Below are 22,760 nucleotides of genomic sequence, written 5' to 3' on the forward strand. Positions count from 1 at the left end.
TCATTCAAGGAATCCACGAAGCATTTCATTGTTGGCTTTTTAGCCACCGTGTAAGCACAACTCCTTTGAAATGAGTTGGTGTTAATACCAATGTTTCTTACCATTGTCAATGGGAAGGAGTGCATTGTTCAGAGTTAAGCCTTCGCTTTTGATTTATGGTCAAAGGAAGTGATTGCCTCAGACATATGCGCTCTTCCGACATATGCGCTATCACACACAACAGCAGACTGAATGTGGCCAAATAAAAAGAAAACTATAACAAATATGTCAAACATGCATTTTTAACGCATTTTTATTTCCTTTTTGTTCATATAAGAAAATGGACAACATTGAACGACAGCAACAAAAACATAGCACAAACAATAAATGACAGAAAACACGATTTCAATTAACTCTTAATATCTGAAATAAATCAATGATGATGATGCCAAAGCCAGCATTGATGTACTCTCGCATGTATCCATGTTCAATGGTTATATGCCACGCATGCGCAATTAGTCTGCTTGGCTCGTTGCTGTAGAAATGTAGCCGGCCTCCAGCTAATCGTTGTCACAGTTCCACAGTTTCTGGTCCTCATGAAACTGTATCAAAACCAGTTCATAAGTGACAATTGTTCCAGCTACCTAAATGGGTGAAGAGCAGCCACCATGGGCTTGGGTTATACCACTTGGCAAGAAACAGCAAACATTTTAATTGTTATTTCTTGGGTGTTTTCACATGTTTTTTGGTTGGTAAGGCCAAAAATTATGGTCAACCATCTCGATGATAAGTCTATTATGATTATGTAAGTGTTTTATGTGGTGCTTTGGGCATATGGCAAACGGCCGCATGAATTTGGATAAACTCACCGTTAACACCAATTTCCGGGTTATATCGAAATATTGCATGCCAGTCATGGCCACCGTCATGGAGCTTATTTCCAAGGTGAAACGTTCTACTTCCAGGTTGTAGGCTTTATCGGGCACCTGTTTTAGAATGTTTAGAGGTGTACGAGATCTATCATTAACCTCGGCCAGATAGAGACAAACGGTCAAAGTTCGGGCCAGCAAAAACAGCAAAGAGAAATAAAAGTATATGGCATGGGCAACGGAAGGCATTGTGCTACAAAAGAAGAGAGAAGAGGGAAAGGGAGAAAAAAAACATATAAACGGTTTTAATTAAAAACCAGTAAGGAAAGGCAAAGGTCGGGCGGTGCCCACTATATATTGGGTTGCCCAAAAAGTAATTGCGGATTTTTTAAAAGAAAGTAAATGCATTTTTAATAAAACTTGGAATGAACTTTAATCAAATATACTTTTTTTACACTTTTTTACTAAAGCAAGCTAAAAGTAACATCTGATAACTGACAGAAGAAAGAATGCAATTACAGAGTCACAAGCTGTGAAAAAATTTGTCAACGCCGACTATATGAAAAATCCGCAATTACTTTTTGGGCAATCCAACAATACCCTACACCACCTAGTGCATGCAGTACTTCTTATATGTAGATCTAGAAATCTAGTCAGACTTTAATTTGGATACCAATTGAAATAGGAATTTAGAACTTTGTACGATTTTCCTACCATAGGACAAAAGATTTGGATTTCCAAATCTTTAAAAGGCCATATCGAATAAAAGATTATATGGGAGTTATAGCGAAACTTGTGCCAATTTCAATGACACATACTGGGACGTCAAATAGAGATTGACGTCATTAAGATGTAACCAAAATTGTGGTTTTTACTGCCATAAAAGTCCATATCGGATGAAATATGCACATTGGAGCTACATCTAAATTAGGACTGATTTTAATGAAATTTTGCGCACGCATAGGAACGTCATGTAAAATCGGGTGAAAATTGTGGTCTCTACAGCCTTAAAAAGCCATATCGGATGAACGATATATATGGGAGCTATATCTAAATCTGGACCGATTTTCATGAAATTTTCCACACATATTAGGACGTCAAGCACATCATGCAAAATATTTTAAAGATCGGACTAAAACTATGGCTTTTACAGCCATAAAGTCCATGTCGGATGAAAGATATATATGGGAGCTATATCTAAATCTGAACCGACTTTTATAAAATTTTCCACACATATGAAGACCTCAAATGAAATACCCAATGCCAAATTTTGTAAAGATCGGTAAAAAATTGTGGCTTCTACAGCCTTAAACAGGCATATCGGATGAAAGATATATATGGGAGCTATATGTAAATCTGAACCGATTATTATGAAATTTTGTACATACATTGAGACTTCACAAAAATGACTCCACACCAAATTTGGTAAAGATCGGACCAAAATTGTGGTCTCTACAGCCTTAAAAGGCCATATCGGATGAACGATATATATGGGAGCAATATCTAAATCTGGACCGATTTTCATGAAATTTTCCACACATATTAGGACGTCAAATAAAGCACATCATGCAAAATATTTTAAAGATCGGACTAAAACTGTGGCTTTTACAGCCATAAGCATGAAAGATATATATGGGAGCTATATCTAAATCTGAACCGATTATTATGAAATTATGCACATACATTGAGACTTCACAAGAATGATTCCACACCAAATTTGGTAAAGATCGGACCAAAATTGTGGTCTTTACAGCCTTTAAAGGCCATATCGGATGAAAGATATATATGGGAGCCATATCTAAATCTGGACCGATTTTTATGAAATTTTCCACACTTATGTAGACCTCAAATAAAACACCCAGTGCCACATTTTGTAAAGATCGATAGAAAATTGAGGCTTCTACAGCCTTAAACGGCCATATCGGATGAAAGATATACAAGGGAGCTATATCTAAATCTGAACCGATTATTATGAAATTATGCACATACATTGAGACTTCACAAAAATGACTCCACACTAAATTTGTTAAAGATCGGACCAAAATTGTGGCTTCTACAGCCATTAAAGGCCATATCGTATGAAAGATATATATGGGAGCTATATCTAAATCTGAACTGATTTTTATGAAATTTTGCACACATATGTAGATCTCAAATAAAATACCCAGTGTCACATTTTATAAAGATCGGTAAAAAATTGTGGCTTCTACAGCCTTAAACGGCCATATCGGACGAAAGATATATATGGGAGCTATAGCTAAATCTGAACAGATTTTTTCCAAATCAATAGCGTTTGTCCTCGGGCCAAAAAAGTGACATGTGCAAGAATTCGTGACAATCGGACAACAAATACGACCTGCACTTTGATTACAAGAATACATGGACTCACAGACTGCCATGGATAACTCGCATCAGAAAGTGATTCTGAGTCGATTGGTATACTTATCAATGGGTCTAGCTCTTCTCCTCCTTAGCGTTGCAGCAAAGTGCACAAATCTATAATACCCTGTACCACAGTGGTGGTGCAGGGTATAAGAAACATTAGCCGATTTGGCCAAACTTCTGTCAAACCAGCAAAAACTAAAGCTTCCAGGAATCGAACAAGGATATAGAGAGACCGCTTTACATGGGAGCTATACCTGATTATAGACCGATTTGGGCCGACCTTGGCACAGTTCTTGAAAGTCATAACAGACCACAATGTACATAACTTTTGCGTAATCGGACGGAAATTGCGGCATCCAGGGGCTTAAGATGTCAAATCGGGGGATTTGTTTATATGGGAGCTATACTAAGTTAAAGACTAATTTGAACCAAACATGGCACACTTATTGGCCAAATCGGGCAAAAATTGCGGCTTGTAAGGGTTCAAGAAGTAAAATTTGGAGATTGGTTTATATGGGAGCTAAATCAGGTTATAGACCGATTCGGGCCGTACATAGCACAGTTGTTGAGAATCATATCTGAACATTACATGTAAAGTTTCAGACAAATCGGACAAAAATTGCGGCTTGTTAGGGCTAATGAAGTCAAATCGGGAGGCCGGTTTATATGCTAGCTATATCAGATTTAAGACCGATTCGAACCGTACTTGACATAGTTGTTGAAAATCATATCAGAACCCTACGTGTCAAATTTTAGCTTAATCGGACAAAAATTGATGCTTGTAAGGGCTCAAGAAGTCAAATCGGAAGATCGGTTTATATGGGAGCTATATCAGGTTATAGACATACTTGGACCGTACATGGCACAGTTGCTGCAAGTTATAATGGAACACTACGTGTCAATTTTTAGCTTAATTAGACAAAAATTGCTGCTTGTTTCGGCTCAAGAAGTCAAGTCGGGAGATCGGTTTATATGGGAGCTATACCAGGTTATGGACCGATTTGGACCGTACATAGCACAGTTGTTAAAAATCATATCACAACACTATGTGCAAAGTTTCAGCTAAATCGGACGAAAATTGCGGCTTCTTAGGGCTCATAAAGTCAAATCGGGATATCGAAGCTATATCAGGTTATAGACCGATTTGGACCAAACTTGGCACAGGTGTTGAAGATCATATCAGAACACTGTGTGTAAAATTTTAGCTTAATCGGACAAAAATTTGGGGCAAGAAATCAAATCGGGAGATTGGTTTATATGGGAGCTATATCAGATTATAGACCGATTAAGAACGTACTGTACCCAAACGATTCGGATTGTGCCAACCTCAAAGAAGGTGTTAATCTCCTTCAAAATTCTTCACTATACCCACCACCGAAGGATGGGGGTTTATTCATTTTGTCATTCCGTTCGCCACACAGAGAAACATCCATTTCCGACTCTATAAAGTATATATTCTGGATCAGCGTAAAAATTTAAGACGATCTAGACATGTACGTCCGTCTGTCTTTTCACAAATTCTCTTTTATCCATAAGCAGGTTAAGTTCGAAGATGGGCTATATCGGACTATATCTTGATATAGCCCCCATATAGACCCATCCGCCGATTTAGGGTCTTAGGCCCAAAAAAGCCACATTTGTTATCCGATTTTGACTGAAATTTGGGACAGTGAATGCGTTAGGTCCTTCAACATCATTCATCAATTTGGGTTAGATCGGTTCAGATTTGGATATAGCTGTCATATAGACCGATCCGCCGATTTAGGGTCTTAGGCCCATAAAAGCCACATTTATTATCCGATTTTGTTGAAATTTGACACAGTGAGTTGTCTTAGGCGTTTCACTATCATTTGTCAATTTGGCCCAGATCGGTTCACATTAGGATATAGCTGCCATATAGACCGATCCTGCGATTTAGGGTCTTAGGCCCATAAAAACCACATTTATTATCCGATTTTGCTGAAATTTAAGACAGTGAGTTGTGTTAGGCCCTTCGCACATCATTCGTCAATTTGGCCCAGGTGGGTCCAGATTTGGATATAGCTGCCATATAGACCGATCCTCCAATTTAGGGTCTTAAGCTCATAAAAGCCACATTTATTATCCAATTTTGCTGAAATTTGGAACAGTGAGTTGCGTTAGGCCATTCGACATCATTCATGAACTTGGCCCAGATCGGTTCAGATTTGGATATAGCTGCCATATAGACCGATTTCTCTATTTAGGGTTTTGTGGCCATTAAAGGCGCATTTACTGTCCGATTTCGCCGAAATTTGGTGCGTTGTGTTAGGTTCTTCGACATTTTTCTGCAACTTGACCAAAATCAGTCCAAATTTGGATATAGCTGCCATGTAGACCGATATCTCGATTTAAAGTCTTGGCCCCATAAAAAACGCATTTATAATCCGATTTCACTGAATTTTGACACAGTGGCTTATGCTAGGCATTTCGGCATCCGTGTCGTATATGGTTCAGATCGGTTTATTTTTTTATATAGCTACTAAAACGACCAATATTTTGTTATACACAATTGAATCATGACTTGTACTTATTATTATTTGGTCCAAATAGGAACATATTTCGATATAACTGCTGTGGGGCGTAAGGTATGCAATTTTCACCGGATTTGGATGAAAGGTGGTTTGTCGAAATTTCGGCCCGGCCGAACTTAACGCCTTTTTACTTGTTTTACATTAAAGCATATTTAAATTGCGTCAGCTATGTCAGCATACGGAATGTGGTGTAGGGTATGAAAAGGTCTGCTTTGCTCAACATTAGAGAGTCGCTATATGCAGCACCAAAATACCACCTCGAAATTGTTTTGGAAAATCTCTTAAACCGGCAACACTACAACCCCAGGCGAAATTCATTAGTTTGCCAGGGGATTTTCGTCAACGTTTGACACCTTAAGTAAATTAGTCTTCATCGTTGTCTTTACTCATCGCCTTAATCCCCTTCAAGATGGAATAACTCTCAGACTTACTTAATGCTCTTCAGGCATTGGATGCACACAAAGTACAAATTATTGGCAAACGAAAGCATGGTAATGCCGGATACAGCCTCATCCACCTCCTCGATTAGATCACAAATGAGCATATACTGACGCCTGGCCTCTCTCCAATGTGACTCGGGCATGGGCTAAAGCGAAAGGCAACGAAAATTGATTTTCACATGAGAAACAAATTAAATGAATTTTTGCCAGCCATATCTGAACCAACATATCGATGGATATTATGACCCCACTCACCTGACCCACGTAGCTTTCCAAATGATGGCCCACCCTTTTCAGCATGGAGGATAAGCCAATGCCAATAATTAAGACAAAGACATCCATATAAGTCCAGCCGAAGGTCATGAGGACATTTTGTATTTTGCCCAACCAGGCCAGCCAGGGTGAGTAATCGAAAATGAAAAATATTTGACTGACCACATTGAGAAAGTATGACTCAATGGGATCTTTGGTGGCCGGACAGTAGTTGGCAAAATGAATGGCTGAGATGGTGCTTAGCAAATGTTCCGCTGTTGCGAAGACGAGGAGAAAGAAGAAGAAACGGTAATGAGTGAATTTCTCAAAGCCTTCAAGATCACAATGCATTGATTTGGCTACAAAAATCTGCTTTAATTAAAGTAGAAAGCCTTTCACAAAATACTTACTCAGCGATACTGTAATCAACACAAATGTCACTGTCTTAATTCTTTTGGCCAGCTCCTCTCGCTCCTGCCAACTGCGAAAGGCCGGCAATTGTTTTTCCACCTGTTGCCAACTTCTCATAAGTTTGGGCCATTTGGAGGCCAAACGTAGGAAGCCAATGGAAGCAAACAGTATGGTGATGTGAAAAACCAAGGGCTCTAACAAGAACGAAAACCAGAGCTCTTTAGAAATCATTGCCCAACACCATGGCTTATGTATCTCCTATGCCAACTTACCTATGTTACGCACATCCAATTTCTTATATCTCACCATGTTCAAAGTTAGCAGTGTATCCACAATGGTTGACAGCATGTAAACCAGGCAGTAGGCAGTGCGAAAACTAAGCCATCGAAAATTAAGTCCTTTTGCAGAATGACTGCGTATACCACGAACTGGCATCAAGCAAAAACATTGGGCAATCACCAAAACTAACAAAGAAACAAAACCAAATGTTTAAGATAAATTTTTCCCGTAAATAAATAGATCGGTAAATACAAATATGTATATATATAACTAGATCCTTTAAAAAGTATCACTTCCAACGACGCACAGTGGGCCAAACAGCAAAAAAATTGAAAATAAGTACAACTTTTTTATACCCACCACCGAAGGATGGGGGCATATTCATTTTGTTAATCCGTTTGCAACACACCGAAATATCCATTTTCGACCACATAAAGTGTGTATATTCTTGATCAGCGTAAAAATCTATGACGATCTAGCCATGTCCGTCCGTCTGTCTATTGAAATCACGCTTCTTGAGCATTTAGAGGGCGAAAATTTTAACCGATTGGAATGAAATTTTGCACGACGTGTTTTGTTATGATATCCAACAACTGTGCCAAGTATGGTTCAAATCGGTTCATAACCTGATATAGCTGTCATATAAGCCTTGACTTCTTGAGCCTTTATAGGCCGCAATTATTATCTGATTTGGGTGAAATTTTGTACAACAGCTTCTCCCATGACCTTCAACATACGTGTCAAATGTATATATATTCATTTGGTCACATTTATTGTCCGATTTTGCTGTAATTTGGGACAGAAGGTTGTGTTGGGCCGTTCGACTTTCGATTTGGCCCAGATCGGTCCAGATTTGCATATAGCTGCCATATAGACCGATCATCCGATTTAGGGTCTTAGGCCCATAGAAGCCACATTTATTTTCCGATGTTGCTGAAATTTAAGATGGTGAGTTGTCTTAGACCCTTCGACATATTTTTTCAATTTGGCCTTGATCGATTCAGATTTGGATATAGCTGCCATAAAGACCGATTTATCGATTTAAGGTTTTAGGCTCATCAAACGCGCATTTACTGTCCGATCTCGCCGAAATTTGGGACAGGGAGTTAGGTTAAGTCCCTTGACATATTTGCGAAATATCACACAGATCGGTTAAGATTTGGATACAGCTACCATATAGACCGATCCTCCGATTTGGGGTCTTAGAACCTTGTGTTGGGCCCATCGACTTTCTCCGTCAATTTGGCTCAGATCAGTCCAGATTTGGATATATATAGACCAATCCTCCGATTTAGGGTCTTGGGCCCATAAAAGGTACACTTTTTATCCGATTTTGCTGAAATTTGGGACAGTGAATTGCCTTAGACCCTTCAACAACCTCGTTAATTTAGCCCAAATCGGTAGAGTTTTTGATATAGCTGCCATATTGATCGATCCTCCGATTTTGGGTCTTAGGCCCATAAAAACCGCATTTATTGTCCGATTTCGCCGAAATTTGGGACAGTGAGTTATGTTAGGCCCTTCGACTTTCTCCGTCAATATGGCTCAGATCGGTTCAGATTTGGATATAGCTGCCATATAGACCGATCCTCCGATTTAGGGTCTTAGGCCCATAAAAGCCACATTTATTATCCGTTTTGCTGAAATTTGAGATAGTGAGTTGTCTTAAGTCTTCGGTCAGTTTGGCTCAGATCGGTCCAGATTTCGATATAGCTGCCATATAAACCGATCCTCCGATTTAGGGTCTTAGGCCCATAAAAGGCACACTTTTCATCCGATTTTGCTGAAACTTGAGATAGTGAGTTGTCTTAGGCCCTTTGACTTTCTCCGTCAATTTGGCTCAGATCGGTCCAGATTTGGATATAGCTGCCATATAGACCGATCCTCCGATTTAGGGTCTTAGGCCCATAAAAGCCACTCTTTTTGTCAGATTTTGCTGAAATTTGGGACAGTGAGTTGTGTTAGGCCAGTCGACATTCTTCGTCAATCGGTTCAGATATGAATATAGCTGCCATATACACCGATCCTCCGATTTAGGGTCTTAGGCCCATAAACTCCACATTTATTATCCGATTTTGATGAAATTTGGGACAGTGAGATATGATAGGCCCTTGGACATCCTTCGTCAATTTAGCCCAGATCGGTAGAGTTTTTGATATAGCTGCCATATTGACCGATCCTCCGATTTAGGGTCTTAGGCTTTTAAAAGCCATATTTATTATTCGATTTTGCTGAAATTTAGTACAGTAGGTTGTGTTAGGCCCTTTAACAACCTTCGTCAATTTGGCCCAGATCGGTCCAGATTTGGATATAGCTGCCATATACACCGATCCTCCGATTTAGGGTCTTAGGCCCATAAACTCCACATTTATTATACGATTTAACTGAAATTTGGGACAATGAGATATGATAGGCCCTTGGAAATCCTTCGTCAATTTAGCCCAGATCGGTTGAGTTTTTGATATAGCTGCCATATGGACCGATCCTCAGATTTAGGGTCTTAGGCCCATAGAAGCCACATTTATTATCAGATTTTGCTGAAATTTGAGATGGTGAGTTGTCTTAGATCCTTCGACATATTTTTTTCAATTTGGCCTTGATCGGTTCAGATTTGAATATAGCTGCCATATAGACCGATTACAAGATTTAAGGTTTTGGGCCCATAAAAGGCGAATTTATTGTCCGATTTTGCCGAAAATTGGGACAGTGAGTTAGGTTAAGCCCCTTGACATACTTCAGAAATATCGAACAGATCGGTTCAGATTGGGATATAGCTGCCATATACACCGATCCTCCGATTTAGGGTCTTAGGCCCATAAACTCCACATTTATTATCCGATTTAAATGAAATTTGGGTCAGTGAGTTATGCTAGGCCTTTGGACATCCTTCGACAATTCGGGCCAGATCGGTAGAGTTTTTGATATAGCTGCCATATGGACCGATCCTCAGATTTAGGGTCTTAGGCCCATAGAAGCCACATTTATTATCAGATTTTGCTGAAATTTGAGATAGTGAGTTGTCTTAGGCTCTTCGACATATATTTTCAATTTGGCCTTGATCGCTTCAGATTTGGATATAGCTGCCATATAGACCGATTACCCGATTTAAGGTTTTGGTCCCATAAAAGGCGCATTTATTGTCCGATTTCGCCCAAATGTGGCCCCTCAAAAACCTTCGTCAATTTGGCCCAGATCGGTCTAGATTTTTATATAGCTGCCATATAGACCGATCCTCCGATTTAGGGTCTCAGGTCCATAAACTTCACATTTATTATCCAATTTAAATGAAATTAGGGACAGTGAGTTATGTTAGGCCTTTGGACATCCTTCGACAATTTGGGCCAGATCGGTTCAGATTTTAATATAGCTGCCATATAGACCGATCCTCCGATTTATGGTCTTAGACCCATTAACTCCACATTTATTGTCCGATTTCGCCGAAAATTTGGGACAGAGAGTTTTGTTAGGACCTTCGACATTCTTCATCAATTTGGCACCGATTGGTCCAGATTTGAATATAGCTGCCATGTAGAACGATATCTCGATTTAAAGTCTTGCCCACATAAAAGGCGCATTTATAATTCGATTTCACTGAAATTTGACTCAGGGACTTATGTTAGGCTTTTCGACATCCGTGTCGTATATGGTTCAGATCGGTGTATTTTTAGAGATAGCTACTGTATTTATTAGTATTCGGTCCAAGTTAGAACATATTTTGATAAAACTGCTTTGGTATAATGTATGAAATTTTCAACCAATTTTGATGAAAGCGAATTTTGATATATACCCGAGGTGGTGGGCATCCAAAGTTCGACCGGGCCTTTTTACTTGTTAAAGGTTACTTTATAGTTTTTAGAGCGCACAACAAGCAGATTACCGGCTTAGGTGTATGTCCATGGGACATATCCGCATGGGGCGGATTAATATTTGCACTCTCTTTTCAACCTAAGCTTACCTAACCTAAGGTACAGTTTTGTGTTTTAAACTCAAATTTTGTAGAAATATGAAAAGTTCAAGTTTATTGTGATTTATTTATAAGCCCATTTCCTTTCCTACGAATTAAAACATAGAGAAATAATAGCACTCACATTGTCATTGCAGCAATTTTAAAAATTTCTCCAACCATGCTGGAGTTTCAATTCAATTTGTAAATTTTCCATAAAAAATATTTGAAAAGTCTCCAAATTTATTATCTTTCCCTTTAATGGATCAATTATTTATGCAACTTGAATTATTACCATCTTCTTGATCGTTTTCTACTTTTTAATCCTGGTAATTAAAAACTATTATTTTCTCAACTATAGACATAAACTCCTACCGACTAACAAATAAATAAATCCTCAAACAATGTGCTTTTGTGGCTTATTTGAAATGATACATAACCCAAAATCCTTGGGTATTTGCAATTTGTACAACAACAGAATAGGCTACGTGGTAGTTGTATGTGTCCACACACATGTGTTTGTGTGTTTTGTGTCTTTTACACATACTTTGTCATGGTGTTAATTATTTAAACCTTAGATAAATTTTGTGAAGCACGCAAAGTGCCACAGATGTTTATCACAACAAATGGGTATTTGTGCTGAGAGCCACAAGGAATTCAAATGGCAGATAAAGGCAAAGATAAATTAAAGTGATGAAGAACATGCTGTTGGACACTCAGAAAAAAGCAATGCACAAGCCATCCAAAAAGGTTTGTTCATTGAGCCTGTTTCCCTCAACGCCTACTTTCCGATGAGGTTTGAGACTATCGCAGTACCATCCAAAATGTGTTCCTTGTCAGAGAGATATCAAATAATTCTTTGCACCACAAAAGATCTGCATTGTGCTTCTCTACTCCATTATAGCCATGAGAACCACAGAATACAAATATCATGTCCATATATGAAAAAACTATCAATATGGCTGAAATTTTGTACAACGGCTTCTCTCATGACCTTCAATATACGTGTCTAATATGGTCTGAATCGATGAATAGCTTGATACAGCTCCCATATAAACCGATCTCCCGATTTTGCTCCTTGAGTCCCTACAAGACGCAATTCTTATCCGGCCCGGTCGAATAAGAATTTGGTCCCTAATGTTTTGGGGGATGGGGGCCACTGAGTGAGTTGCCCTTGAAAATATATGTCGGATTCGTGTTCTACTCTAAAATACCTCTAATTTGAGCCCCATATTGCAATAGTCAACAAATACTTACTATTTGGGTGGTGTTGTGGGGGTGGGGTGGCCCCATAGACACTTTTCCCGAATATTGATATCAAATTCGTGCTTTACTCCCAAAGAACTTTCATTTGAGCCCCATATTGCTATGGTCGTAAATTCAACCATGATATCCCATATTTGGATATCAGATTCGAATTCTACACTCAAATACCTTTTATTTAAGCCCCATATTCCCATGGTCAGTAAATAAGTCCTGTTTGGGGGGTGTTTTGGGGAAGGGGTCCAACCCCTCAGAAACGTGGTCTCACATTTGGATATCAGATTCGTATTCTTCTCGCAAATACCTTTCATTTGAGTCCTATATTGCCATGATCGGTATATGTCCGATTTAGGGGTGTATTGGGGGTGGTGTGGCCCCATAGACACTATTCTCAAAATATTGATATCATATTCGTGCTTTACTCCCAAAGACCTTTCATTGGAGCCCCATATTGCTATGGTCGTAAATATGTCCCCTTTGGGAGAGGTATTTGGGGAGAGGCAGCCCCCCAAACACTTGGTCCCATATTTGGATATCAGATTCGTATTTTACATTCAAATACCTTTTTTTTAAGCCTCATATTACCATGGTCAGTAAATAAGCCCTGTTTGGGGGGGTTTTTTGGGGGAAGGTGTGGACCCCCAAACACTTGGTCCCATATTTGGATATCAGATCCGAATTCAACTCGCAAATACCTTTCATTTGAGTCCCATATTGCCATGGTCGGTAAATATGTCCGATTTAGGGGTGTTTTGGGGCTTAGGGTGGCCCCCCTAGCACTTGATCCGACAATTGGATATCAGATACGTTTTCTTATCCTAAAAACCTTTCATTTCAGTCCTATATTGTCGTGATTGGTCTAAATATATGTTTGGTAGGTTTTAGGATGGCGCAGCCCTCCTAGGTACCCCATCCAAAATTTGGAAACCAAATTTTTATTTTTAGGGTACTATATGAGAGCACACAAAATTTCGCACCACCCATCTCCGACATCTAGCGTTTCTGAAAATTAGGGTAAGGGGGAGGGGTCATTGACCACGGGGTCATTATGCACCATCTGGGAAAATTTCAAGAAAATCGGTTCAGCCGTTTCGGAGTCTATAAGGAACACACAAACATACAAACAAACACAAATTGATTTTTATACCCACCACCGAAGGATGGGGGTATATTCATTTTGTCATTCCGTTTGCAACACATCGAAATATCCATTTCCGACCCTATAAAGTATATATATTCTTGATCAGAGTAAAAATCTAAGACGATCTAGACATGTCCGTCCGTCTGTCCGTCTGTCTGTTGAAATCACGCTACAAATTTTAAAAATAGAGATATTGAGCTGAAATTTTGAACAGATTCTTTGTTTTCTATAAGCAGCTTAAGTTCGAAGATGGGCTTTATCGGACTATATCTTGATATAGCCCCCATATAGACCGATCCGCCGATTTAGGGTCTTAGGCCCATAAAAGCCACATTTAATTATCCGATTTTGCTGAAATTTAAGACAGTGAGTTGTGTTGGGCCCTCCGACATCCCTCGTTAATTTGGCTCAGATCGGTCCAGGTTTGGATATAGCTGCCATATACACCGATCCTCCGATTTAGGGTCTTGGGCCCATAAAAGCCACATTTATTATCCGATTTTGCTGAAATTTAAGACAGTGAGTTGTATTAAGCCCTCCGACATCCTTCGTTAATTTGGCTCAGATCGGTCCAGATTTGGATATGGCTGTCATATACACCGATCCTCAGATTTAGGGTCTTGGGCCCATAGAAGCCACATTTATTATCCAATTTTGCTGAAATTTGGGACAGTGAGTTGTGTTATGCCCCTTGACATTATTCTGCAATATGGCACAGATCGGTTCAGATTTGGATATAGCTGTCATATACACCGATCCTCAGATTTAGGGTCTTGGGCCCATATAAGCCACATTTATTATCCGACTTTGCTGAAATTTGGGACAGTGAGTTGTGTTAGGCCCTCCGACATCCTTCTTTAATTTGGCTCAGATCGGTCCAGATTTGGATATAGCTGCCATATAGACCGATCCTCCGATTAAGGGTCTTGGGCCCATAAAAGTCACCTTTATTATCCGATTTTGCTGAAATTTAAGACAGTGAGCTGTGTTAAGAGCTCCGACATTCTTTGTTAATTTGGATCAGATCGGTCCAGATTTGGATAGCTGTCATATACACCGATCCTCAGATTAAGGGTCTTAGGCCCATAAAAGCCACATTTATTATCCGATTTTGCTGAAATTTAAGACAGTGAGTTGCATTAGGCCCTCCGACATCCTTCGTCAATTTGGCTCAGATCGGTCCAGATTTGGAAGTAGCTGTCATATACACCGATCCTCAGATTTAGGGTCTCAGGCCCATAAAATCCACATTTATTATCCGACTTTGCTGAAATTTGGGATAGTTAGTTGTGTTAGGCCCTCCGATATCCTTCGTTAATTTGGCTCAGATCGGTCCAGATTTGGATGTAGCTGCCATATACACCGATCCTCAGATTTAGGGTCTTGGGCCCATAAAACCCACATTTATTATCGAATTTTGCTGAAATTCGGGACAGTGAGTTGTGTTGGGCCCTTCGACTCTCTTCTTCAATTTGGTTTTGATCGGTTCAGATTTGGATATAGCTGTCATATACACCGATCCTCAGATTAAAGGTCTTGGGCCCATAGAAGCCACATTTATTATCCGATTTTGCTGAAATTTGGGACAGTGAGTTGTGTTGGGCCCTTCGACTCTCTTCTTCAATTTGGTTTTGATCGGTTCAGATTTGGATATAGCTATCATATACACCGATCCTCAGATTAAGGGTCTTGGGCCCATAGAAGCCACATTTATTATCCGATTTTGCTGAAATTTGGGACAGTGAGTTGTGTTACGCCCCTTGACATTATTCTGCAATATGGCACAGATCGGTTCAGATTTGGATGTAGCTGTCATATACACCGATCCTCAGATTTAGGGTCTTAGGCCCATATAAGCCACATTTATTATCCAATTTTGCTGAAATTTGGGACAGATAGTTGTGTTGCGGCGTTCGACCCTCTTCTTCAATTTGGCCTTCGTCGGTTCAGATTTGGATATAGCTGCTATATAGACCGATCTCTCGGTTTTAAGTTTTGGGGGCCATAAAACTCGCATTTATTGTCCGATGTCGCTGAGACGACGATCCGAAATATATGTACTTTGTAGGATCAGAAATTGATATTTCGATGTTTTTCGAGCGGAATGACTTAATGGATATACCCCCTATCCTATGGGGGTGGGTTTTGTATTTATGATATGCTTGCCCATGTATTTTCTTATTTTAAAAAGCGTTTATTTGAAGATTTCTACAAATAAGTGAAAAGAATGAATTACAGAAACTGGCCACGGTGAACAAACTTAATACCCATCTTTTAGCGTCTTTAAGATATGGGATTTCAACTGTTTCACAACAGGTTCAACGGACATGCTGTCTTGGAATTAAAGGCATACAAGTTTTCCCAAATGTATATTCAATCTGAGTTTAATAGTTTTTCTTACTTCTTGGTATAATTTCTTCCGGTACATCAATATGTTATTTGAAATAAATCTTAAAGACTAATATTTTTGTTCATACTTAAATGAATTGTAAACATTAGCATAATCTACTGTAGTTTACTTAATTACAGCATTTGTTTAAAATTCTACTCTTACATGTAATTACTTATTTTCCATATATAATGGCACGGGTTGCCACCACATGTATTGTGGAAAGAATTGAACAAGAAAAGGTTTGACAAATGGGAAATTCAACAAGTGATGAAGGGATGCTGTGAACACATATACGGTATAGTGGTTATCCTAATGGGAAGAATTAAGGCAATAGTTTCAATAGTAAAATTGAACATGTATGGTCCCTATGGTGCTGTGAAAACCCTATGCATTACATTTGTATTGAAACTCGAAAAGAAGATATTCCCTCTCAAAGGCCTCGATAGATCGGGGATACGGAATCTCTGAAGAATGGTTGTTGTTGTTGTTTCTCTATTAGCAACATGGTATACTTTCCATAACTAAATGCCTACATAGCTACCTACAAAGGATCCTAACTAACTTTTTTTAAAAGACGTTTTTTGTTTATTCTGGAAGACAAATATCAGATGCACCTTGCCTCCAAGTTTTAGTCAAATACAATTGCAAATAACTGATTTATTACGATTTCAAAAAAGGTCTGAATGAAGATTATTTCTCCTGCAAACTTACAAAAAATCGAGTTAAGTCCTTTTTAAATTCAGCTGTATATACTTGGTATACATAATCTTCTCTAAAATAAGGAGCCAGTTAATCTTATTGGTGAACCATATGAAGTGATTTTTGAAAACATAGCAAATCGTAACATATGAGACACATAAAGCAGCATACACAAAATATTTTACATTCCTACTTGCAATAAATCATTCAACTTACCTGGCCCAATTGCTTCATGAAAGCTGCCATTGTGAAGTAGATCGTATTTATGAGCATAACGTATACCATCTGCAATGTGAAGTATATCCAGGCGATACATTGAATAAGGTGTTCATGAGATATGTGACTTTGACTTACGATGTATATTTTTAAAGTTTTTGAAGTCAGCCAGATACTCCTCTAGATCAATGTTGATACTTTTTCTGAAACAAATTAGTTATTGAAGCCAAAATTTCAATAATTATAGACGAATTCAGGTCAGTCAGTTACATAAACAAAACAGGTGAGACGCTCTTCCAGGATTTCTTGGCCATTTCCGAGTGCGGTAGAATGAACGGAGTAGACTTTAACTCACAGAAGACGCAGTGCTATTTCTTGTCTCACAAGCGATTCACTGACCCACTTCAATCGTCGATATCTATCAACGGTATAGATATTGTACAGTCAGATGCTCTCGATGTTCTGGTCATGAAGATGCAATGTGATGTCCGTTGGTCAAAACGCCTATTCGAAGTGTCGAAAGAAGCATTCAAGTGTTTGGGTTTTCTTAAGCGGTGCAAGAAATATTTCACCTCTTCTTATCTTCTCAATATCTATCCTACCTACATCAGGACGAGGATGGAATATAACTCTCATATATGGGCAGGAGCTCCAAAATCTTTCTTGGAGCTACTTGACCGGGTTCAACGGAGACCGATGGTGTTGATCGGCGACAGTAGGGTATCCAACTCTATTGTTTCCTTTGAACATCGTCGGAATGTGGGTAGCGTTGTATTGCTCTATCGATATTTTCATGGCGTGTGTTCCAGGGATATTCTTCTTCTTATCCCTGACGTTAGGATGTTCACCAGAAATACAAGACTTGTCAGCAACTCACACCCGTTTGTAAACGTTTGGCCAGTCGACCGGACCACGCATTACCGAGAAAATTAATTTTTCGCTCGAACCATTCGTATGTGGAAATTTAAGAACACTATCAATAAACACTACTCCCTCTTCCCCCCTCCAACCCTTTATTTTGCTAGTTGCCAACGCAATGCACTGCATATATAGGAGACATCCCCTGCGTGTTAGTTACGTGAAAAAAAATGATTGGTAAGGCATTATATGCATCAATTTATAAGAAAAGTCTGCAAACGCTTATCAATATCGTAATCTTGATGACTTCTTAAATTTTTTCTAGCAAAACCAGATTAAGCTTCACATTTTTAACAGAAAGTTCAGTCTATTCCTAAATTACCATGTGCTCCAGGACACAGGATTTGAACCCAAGTAACCTCTAACCGGTAATCCCAGCACGACTATAAAAATCTAACAGAACCATCAATACGAGGCTAGCATTTCATCACCATTGAATGGAAAATGAATGGCGTTGTATATGGGCATTTTATTGGAAAGAGAATAAAAACTCTACTCTACTCTACTCTACTCTACTCTACTCTACTCTACTCTACTCTACTCTACTCTACTCTACTCTACTCTACTCTACTCTACTCTACTCTACTCTACTCTACTCTACTCTACTCTACTCTACTCTACTCTACTCTACTCTACTCTACTCTACTCTACTCTACTCTACTCTACTCTACTCTACTCTACTCTACTCTACTCTACTCTACTCTACTCTACTCTACTCTACTCTACTCTACTCTACTCTACTCTACTCTACTCTACTCTACTCTACTCTACTCTACTCTACTCTACTCTACTCTACTCTACTCTACTCTACTCTACTCTACTCTACTCTACTCTACTCTACTCTACTCTACTCTACTCTACTCTACTCTACTCTACTCTACTCGACTCTACTCTACTCTACTCTACTCTACTCTACTCTACTCTACTCTACTCTACTCTACTCTACTCTACTCTACTCTACTCTACTCTGCTCTACTCTACTCTACTCTACTCTACTCTACTCTACTCTACTCTACTCTACGCTACTCTACTCGATATTGAAACGCTGCAAACACAACAGATGGCAGCGGCATACTCCACTCGACGGACCCAACTGCTTGATGAAAGCACTCCTTGTTACATTGATATAATGGCGCAGTGGCAAACTATTGCCCACTCCATGGAAAATGCCGCGAAATCCGAACTTGGGTACCGGAAGCCTCCTCCAAGAAACCCATGGTACGACCAAGAGTGTCAAAACGCTACTGAAGCCAAGAATGCGACATATGGAGCAACCCTGCAATCGTATCGGGAGAAAAGAAGAGAGGAGAAACGTCTATTTCGCAGAAAGAACAAGGAAATGGAAAGACGTGAATGTGAGTGAATTGAGATGTACAGGAGTCAGAATGAAAATATACCAAAGAATTAAACATCAAATCGATGGCTTTGGTGCAGGCACATCCTCCTGCTGAGACAAAGAAGGAAATCTAGTAACTGACACAGATAATATGCCGAGGATATGGAAAGAACATTTTATCAAGCTGCTAGTGTCCGACTATGGCGGCGAAGAGAATACCGCAGAACCAATCCCTGATGATGGTATAGAATGTTAACCTCCTAGTCTGAATGAGATCCGAGCAACTGTGACCTGACTGAAGTATAACAAGGCAGCAGGAGCCGACGTGTTGCCCGCTGAACTATTTTAGACGAAATCGGACGTCATCTCGTGGAGGCTAAACTGTTGGACCAAAGATGTCTTCCCTCCCCATCTTCGCTTTTAAATCTCCCAGAACGATTTTAATATCATGGGTAAGGCAGCGGCCATATTCTCTCTCCTGGCGCTCGTAGAAAATATCCTTGGTCTGCTCGCCCTTGTCTTCCGTCGCGGCTTAGTCACAAATGCTGATGTTGAAGAATAAAGTAAAGTCACCGGAGTAAAGCTAGCCGCTTGAAATTTTGCACAAATACTTTTTATTAGTGTAAGTCGGTTGGGATTGTAAATGGGCCAAATCGGTCCATGTTTTGATATAGATGCCATATAAATTGATCTGGAATCTTGACTTCTTCAGCCTCTAGAGGGCGCAATTTTTATCCGATTTAACCGAAATTTTGCACGTAGTGTTTTGGTGTCACTTCCAACATTTGTAGTAAGTATGGTTTAAATCGGTTCATAATCTGGTAAAGTGTCATATAAACCGATCTTATATCTTGACTTCTTGAGCCCATAGAGCGCGCAATTCTCATCCGATTTGGCTGAAATTTCGCATGAGGTGTTTTGTTATGACTTCAAATAGCTGTGCTAAGTATTGCGTAAATCGGTGCAGAAACTGATATAGCTGCCATATAAACCGATCTTGCGTCTTGACTTCTTGAGCCTCTAGAGGGCGCAATTCTCATCCGATTTGGAAGAAATTTTGTACAACGGCTTCTCTCCTGACCTTCAATATACGTGTCAAATATGGTCTGAATCGATCAATAGCTTGTTACAGCTCCCTTATAAACCTATCTCCTGATTTTGCTTCTTGAGCACCTACAAGGCGCAATTCTTATTCGAATGGACTCAAATATTACACAATGACTTCTACAATGTTCAGCATTCATTTATGGTTCGAATCGGACTATAACTTGATATAGCTGCAATAGCACAGCAGTTCTTATTCAATATTCTTTGTTTGCCTAAGAAGATATACTGCGCATAGAATTCAACAAATGCGATCCATGGTGGAGGGTATATAAGATTCGACCCTGCCGAACTTAGCACGCTCTTACTTGTTGCTATTCTTTTGTTTCTCAGAGTGATTCTTATAGTTTTCCGGGGCGTGTTACTGGCCCAATGGCCCAACCGCATAAGTTTTGTAGGATCGCACATATATCCTCGATGTCCCACCAAGATCGGACGCTCCCCTCCGGCCGCCCCTAACCCCTGGGAACAGACACTGATGGTTATTTGAAGGCCCCAATAACACGCCTGGAGGCCACCGTAGCGCAGAGGTTAGCATGTCCGCCTATGACACTAAACGCCTGGGTTCGAATCCTGGCGAGACTATCAGAAAAAAATTTCCACCAGTGGTTTTCCCCTCCTAATGCTGGCGACATTTGTGAGGTACTATGCCATGTAAAACTTCTCTCCAAAGAGGTGTTGCACTGCGGCACGCCGTTCGGACTCGGCTATTAAAATGAGGCCCCTTATCATTGAGCTTAAACTTGAATCGGACTGCACTCATTGATATGTGAGAAGTTTGCCCCTGTTCCTTAGTGGAATGTTCATGGGCAAAATTTGCAATAACACGCCTTGTCATCTTGAGTATCATTGGCTCTCAGTATTTAATTCTGGGCCAGTATTGCTCTGGCTGACCCCTCACTGAGACTCTCCTCTCGAAATCGCTGATTACCCGCGGCTGCAACCCGTGGATGCCCCCCTTAGCACACAAGTTGGAGCTCAAAGTTCCAGCCTGTGTGGTTCCCATTGTTATCATCATAGTTATCCGTTTTTTGTTACAATCATTAGGGAACAGCGGCTGAACTTCAATGGTATGGGACCTCCTTTTATTGCCGAGTTGAAACGGCGTGTTAAAGAGCGATATCACTTAGTAAAAAATTTTTACACAGCAGATTGCCCCACAAATGTCGCCAGCACTTGGGGGGGATAACCACCGCTGAAATTGTTTCTGGTATTCCTGCCGGCGAACATGCTAACCTCTGCGTTACGATGACCTCCAATGATTTCTTATTAACTCTGCTAAATTTCATAGGGATGGCAAAGGTCGGGGGTATCCAACGCCTCCTTGCTCAAACTTTAAATTCTTTTAAACCGCCAAAGCTAAGCATCACCGCTGTGCTAGGAGGAAGCTGCAAAACTTCACATCCATTGACTTTAATACGCAGCGAATTGTTGCCGATATTTCAAGGATATTTTATATTGGCTGTTTATTTCTAATCTCTCTTCTGCTTTTCCCAAGGTGGCAATCAAAATTTAATCAATGGTAATGATATGCGGCTTATCGTCAACGAAAATCCTACCAAACTCAAAGTAAACATAATTTGCCAAAAAATTATATTTTCTTACCTCGTACACCCGCACTCACCTATCGATAGGATCTCCCATTTTGCGCTTGCCATTGAGATGAGCGAATTTCGCCAAACCTTTCAACTTTTTAATGAGCCCCATATTATGGGGACGCTTCTTGGTTAATGACATTGAGTTTTGTGTGTTTCATAAACGATTAGGTTGTCAAACAATTAAAACAGAAAATATTCGTAATGACGATGTTGATGATGATGATGGGGACGGCGATCCCTATGTCTTAAAGGAAGCGGACGTATTTTACAACTGTTTACCGTTCATTTTTACAGCAAAGCATTTTGTGAAAAATTCCAAGTGTCCTGATTACTTTAAAGCACAACCCAATTTTCCACGGCCTGTGTTTCCCCCTGACTGCCTCTGTGTGAGTGGAGCCTTAATCGATGCACTAAGGAAGGACATTAGCGAGGGCAATTGCTCGGTGTCCTTTTATTTTAAGCGTAAACCTTTAATGGTTCTTAATGTTATGCCTGTCACCGATGTGGTGTGGTTGTTATTGTTTTTTGTTGTTTCTGTTGCGGTGTGGGTGTGGGTTTTGTTTGTTCACACCGTTCTCTTATGGTGTGGTGGCGCTTAATGGCCATGCCAAAAGGACACGTTTTAATGTGGTCAAATTGAAGTTGCCGCCACAAATGCCATCATCAACATTTTAATGTTCACGTGCTCCAATCACTTTAAGTTATGGCCGCCTTATTCCGGCCGGCTTGGAGGGATGGAGCCATACGTGGCTCATTGGCTGCTTGGCCTTGTAACTGTCTCGGCATCCTTGAACCTGAAGGCAAAAAAAAAATCAGCTGCATATTTTTTTGTGTTTTTTTTCATGTTTTGTTTATCATCTTTGCTGTAGTAGGTGTTTTTGTTTTGCTAAAGACAACTCAACGCTTGGCCACAAAATTATGGATTGACGTTGTTTATTTTCGTTGCGAAAATGTTTTTCCCATTTGCACTTAATGGCGAGTTA

General features: G+C 39.8%; 1 protein-coding gene across 1 annotated transcript in view; it reads right to left on the reverse strand.

The window, feature by feature from the left end:
* Positions 1-539: 539 nt before the first annotated feature.
* Positions 540-22,760, reverse strand: part of LOC106094928 (uncharacterized) — a 43,218-nt gene continuing 20,997 nt past the window's right edge. The window contains exons 9-15 of the mRNA XM_059369198.1: positions 16,822-16,890; positions 7,161-7,352; positions 6,888-7,082; positions 6,481-6,752; positions 6,217-6,371; positions 849-1,101; positions 540-623 (exon numbers count right to left, since the gene is read on the reverse strand). Coding sequence (XP_059225181.1) covers positions 540-623; positions 849-1,101; positions 6,217-6,371; positions 6,481-6,752; positions 6,888-7,082; positions 7,161-7,352; positions 16,822-16,890 — 1,220 coding nt within the window. The remainder of the gene's footprint in view (positions 624-848; positions 1,102-6,216; positions 6,372-6,480; positions 6,753-6,887; positions 7,083-7,160; positions 7,353-16,821; positions 16,891-22,760) is intronic.

Source organism: Stomoxys calcitrans, chromosome 1 (assembly GCF_963082655.1).
Source record: "Stomoxys calcitrans chromosome 1, idStoCalc2.1, whole genome shotgun sequence".
In the NCBI taxonomy this organism is placed as follows: Eukaryota; Metazoa; Arthropoda; class Insecta; order Diptera; family Muscidae; genus Stomoxys; species Stomoxys calcitrans.